Source organism: Arachis duranensis, chromosome 5 (genome assembly GCF_000817695.3).
Source record: "Arachis duranensis cultivar V14167 chromosome 5, aradu.V14167.gnm2.J7QH, whole genome shotgun sequence".
NCBI lineage: Eukaryota > Viridiplantae > Streptophyta > Magnoliopsida > Fabales > Fabaceae > Arachis > Arachis duranensis.
In genome coordinates this window covers 63,573,946-63,578,874 of record NC_029776.3, presented here as the reverse complement: position 1 = coordinate 63,578,874, position 4,929 = coordinate 63,573,946, and the positions used below count along the sequence as shown (strand labels likewise).

Genomic DNA, 4,929 nt, shown 5'->3' with positions numbered 1-4,929 from the left:
CTCACACTTTAATAAAAAAAAAAAAAACTATTCTCCACCTACAAGCGTTTTTTCCATACAAGTATTTACAAGTCATTTATATTCACGTGCATTTATATTCACACGCTTCGCGCCATTAGAGCAACTCCAATGCTGGGAAATAGAGACCCTTTTCTGACATATAGGGATCCAATTGCCGTTGGAGCAAAGAGGAAAGAGAGGCTCTTCATGGGGATCAAGACTAAGAGTCCCTCTAAAGAGGAACTTGCATCAACCAATAAAATCACGTCATGTAGTAAGTTAATAAAAAAAATAAAAACATATTAGATATATATAGTAAAATTTAAAATATTAATCAAATTTAAGTTATCTATTTTAATATTTTATAATATTAAATTATTTTAAATCATAAATTTAAATAATATTATTATAAAAAGTTAATGATTATATTAATTTTAAGTATTTTAATTAATTAATTAAGTGAGACTACAACAGGGATTAAAATTAGTTCCTTCTAATGAAGAAGAGAGAGATACTTTGAGTTCCTATTTACTGTTTATGACGCAAAAGCTGATGTGGAGTTACTAACAGGTGGGCCATAAATAAGGATTGGGATGAGTTCCCCACTGGAGATGGTCTTACTGCACGTTCTTCTTCTTTTTCTTGTTACTTCTTCTTCTTCGTTATTTTTCTTTTTCGTTATTTTTCTCTTTCTCCTCCATCATCAGTTATCTCGTTGTTGAAGATAAAGAATAATTCAGATTCAGATTGTCAATTGAACCAAAACGAAATTGATTATTGTTTTGAATTCAATCAAGTAGCTGATGTGTGGTTCAATTGAGATGAAAAAAATATAGCATTAGAGAAAATATTTTTCTGTATTTGCAGCAAATTTTGGTGTAACACGAAGATATTTGGATGTATTTCAAGAATTTTGAGTATATTTTATTCTGTTAAGTTTTGCATAATTCAAAACTCTTCTTCTTCCTCCTCTTCATCTTCTACTGCTTCTTTTTTTTCATCATCATCACTATCTTCTTCTTCTTTTCTTCTTATTCATCTTTTTCTTTTTGTTTTACCTTCTCAAATTACTTTTTATTTTACTCACTTAACAAGAATAAAAAAATCAAACAAAGAAGAAGAAAAAACGCATAATGCTCCAAAATTACATGGAAGAGGATGAACTTACATTCATTTAACAAAAAAAGAAAGAAATAAGAAAAAAAAGAAAAAAATACAGCATTAGAGAAAATATTTTTCTGTATTTGCAGCAAATTTGGGTGTAACACGAATATATTTAGGTGAACACAAAAATATTTTTGTGTATTTTAAGAATTTGGGTGTATTTTTATTCTGTTAAGTTCTGCATAATTCAAAATTTTTTCTCTACCTCCTCATCTTCTCCTGCTTCTTTTTTTTTCATCATCATCACCATCTTCTTCTTCTTCTTTTTTTTGTTCATCTTTTGCTTTTTATTTTATCTTCTCAATTTTCTTCTTGTTTTACTCTCTTAAAAAGAATAAAAAAATCAAACAAAGAAGAAGAAACACATAAATGATGCAAAATTATTTGGAAGACGATGAATTTACATTCATTTAACTAAAAGAAAGAAAGAAATAAGGAAAAAAAAGAAGAAAAAAAGCAGCGTTAGAGAAATATTTTTTTGTATTTGCAGCAAATTTGGGTGTAACACTAAGATATTTGGATGTAACACGAGAATATTTGGGTATATTTTTAGAATTTTTGGTGTATTTTTATTCTGACAAGTTCTGAATAATTCAAAACTCTTCCTCTTCCTCCTCCTCATCTTTTACGACTTCTTCTTTCTCATCTTCTTATTTCATTTCTTATAATTCTTTTTGGGAGAAAAAATCAAACAAAGAAGAAAAAAAATACATAATGTTACAAAATCAATAGAAAGAGGAGGAGGCAAAAAATATAACAACAATAACATCAATAAAAAGAACCACAATGAGGATGAAATATGCGAAAAAGAAGAAGAAAGAATGCGAAGAAAAAGGAGGAGGAATACAAAGAAGAACGTGGAATACAAATGTTGAAGAAGAACCGTTTCTTATTTCGCGTTATTCAAAGTTGAGAAAGCGCGTGTTTACACGCTCTCTAAATTGAGAGTTATTTTTGTTAGACTTGGGCTAACTTGTATAAACTTGTATGCCAAAAAGACTTGTATGTGTAGTAAGTCTCTAAAAATAATTGTAGTTACGTTAATTTTAAAAAAATAAAAAAAGTAAAAGCGGTAATTATTTTTAGAATAGTTACAGTTACATTAATCTTTTAAAGAATAAAAAAGTAAAAATGACTGTTATTTTGAAATGGAGGGAGTAACTGACTCATGCATATCATGATTCATGAATTATGAGAGTCTAGGGATGTTAATGGGGTAGGACAGAAGCGGGGGATGTTTCTGCTCCCCATTCCCGTCCCTAGATTTGCTCCTCGTTCTGTTCCGATTTTTTGCCGTGGAAAAATATTGCTCTCCATCTTCATTCTCCACAAGATCCTATTTTCTGTGAGGATCGCATTTTCCTTCTCTCTAATAGTTCTGACTAATTATTAATTTCCATAAGAATAGAGCTGAAAGTATTTATCTTATACAAAAATAGCAAGATTTTATACAAAAGTATAAATGACAAGATGGTAATTTCTTTCAAAATGACACAGTAAGAGACGCCACGGTGACCCAGAGCACAGAACAGTGGACGAAGTGGAGGGACGCAGCAGCAGCGAAGAGAATGGACACAACGACAGAGTTGTGGAACGGAACGCCACCAATATAGAAAACGACACGGGAAGAGTGATGGAACGGTGAGGGGTGACAATGCGGTGAGACATGAGAAATATTAAAAATAATTAAGTAAATTTATGAATTTCAAAGATGAGGAGAAATAGAGATTCTCGCTTGAAAAAGTTTTTCACTGTCAGATCGAGATAGTCCCCGTAGATCTCAGGAGTTTTGCCATCTCTATGAGAGTCTCATATCAATCTAGAACTCCGTTTTCGACTCCCATCCTCATCCCTATTAGATACCCTTAAAAAAAATCACACAATCAACCAAAATAGCAGTAATCAAAACAAATGACGCACATTGCCATGAAAACCTATCTACACAAATTTCACATGGAACTATGGTGTTCCTTTAATCCTCCTTTTTTTTTTGGGTTCCAAACCAAAAGAAGAATGCAGAAGTAGGAAATGCAACTTACATAAGACAATCCTCCACGTAACTTCAAAAGCTCAATCACTGAATTCCTCTTTGCTCCTTCCGCATCAGCCAGGGGCTTTCAATCCAAAATAACACCACAAAATTTATGAATATTCTGATATTACATGAAATAAACCTCACAAAATTAACACCAAATTTCAACAAGACAGAGTATCGCGAGAAAGAGATAGAGAGAGTAATACCGTGTTTCTCCATCGGTCTTGGGCGTTGACGTCAGCACCAAACTCTATGAGGCAGCTGGCAACGTCGGCCCAGCCGTGGAGGGAGGCCACGTGGAGGGGCGTTCGGTTGTCATAGTCACGTGCATGCACGAGGGAGGGATCCTCTTCTAGAAGCTTCCGAACCGCCGCGGCGTCGTTATGGTGCGAATGCCAGTGAATCAGCGACGTCCTGCTCACCCGTTCCTTCTCCTTAGCCTTCTCTCTGTACGACGCGGACGTGTCTCCGTCGGAGGTGGTGTCCATCGCCGATCAAGATAGAGAGGACGATCGATATTACAGTTATGTTAGGCAGAGTGGTGGCTTTTTCTTTGTATTTTATTTTTTGAGCAGCGGAAATTGGTTAGTACGAAATCAATGTGGAAATCAAATTCAAATGAGATTTTGATGAGAAATGAATTTGATCTAGTTTCTTTTGTGATGAAACTGTGATTGTGAATATGTTGTTTATCTTGTCCATTATTGGTCTTCAACTTTTACTAATTCAACCGAATTTTTATTTTCGCTTCCTTCGCCATAGAGAAATTATTAGTTGCTCCATCCAATTAGTTTGTAGCATCAGGAATTCAGGATAGAATTTATTTTTAACTAGTGTTTTTGCACATCTTTAAAAACTATATCCACTTTGTTTTGACATTATACACCATAACAAAAAATTAAAAAAATTATACAATTAAATTATTTTTACAAAAAAAATTATATGAAAAAAAATTTATACAATTAAATTATTTTTACAAAAAAAATTATATGAAAAAAAATTCCTATTAATATGTAATAAATATTTGAAAAAAAATATAAATATAGATTAAAAAGATAACTCATAAAAATTCAAAACTAAATTAAAAAACTAAAAAAATTATGCATATAATAATATATTTTTATGTAAATAATAATAGAAAAATTATTTTTTAATTATATTTAACAATAAATTTAATGTATTTTTTTTATAATTTTATGAATTTATTAAATTATGTTATTTTATTGATTTTATTTTTTGTAGAACATAAATGTAAAAAGAGAAAGAATAAAAGAGGAAAGAGAGAGAATGATAAAGAAATAGGCAAGGAGAGAGGGAGTTTATTAACTTTAAAAAAAGATTTTATTATAATTATAATAAAAGAATATTTCGTAACACATTTTGGTTTATCAAATTAATAATATAAAATATAAATTATAAGTTATATATAGAATGAAAAGGAAAGAGGAAAATAGAGAACAGGAGAGAAGTACATAAGAGGAAGGGAGTTTATCGATTTTAGAAAAAATATTCATCTTAATTTTAATGTGTTATTATGTGACATATTTTGGTTGTTAAATTAGTAATATAATATAGCTATGCTTTTATTTTAATTTTAGTTTTAATTTAATTTTAATTACAATTAAAAAATATCATGTTGCAGATTTTGATTGTCAAATTTGTAATTAGTTATTAATAATGATATATAAAAGAGATAAAGTGGATATAAGAATAAGAGAGATAGAATGGGT

At 30.4% G+C, this 4,929-nt stretch overlaps 1 protein-coding gene across 2 annotated transcripts in view; it reads right to left on the bottom strand.

Annotated features, from left to right (window-relative positions):
* Positions 1-3,769, bottom strand: part of LOC107489516 (integrin-linked protein kinase 1-like) — a 14,834-nt gene extending 11,065 nt beyond the window's left edge. For both annotated transcript variants that reach the window (XR_008009393.1, XM_016110273.3), the window contains exons 1-2: positions 3,406-3,769; positions 3,204-3,278 (exon numbers count right to left, since the gene is read on the bottom strand). Coding sequence is in view for 1 of the 2 variants with exons in the window: in XM_016110273.3 (XP_015965759.1) it covers positions 3,204-3,278; positions 3,406-3,687 (357 nt within the window). In the remaining variant the exon portion in view is untranslated. The remainder of the gene's footprint in view (positions 1-3,203; positions 3,279-3,405) is intronic.
* Between the last annotated feature and the right edge of the window lie 1,160 nt (positions 3,770-4,929).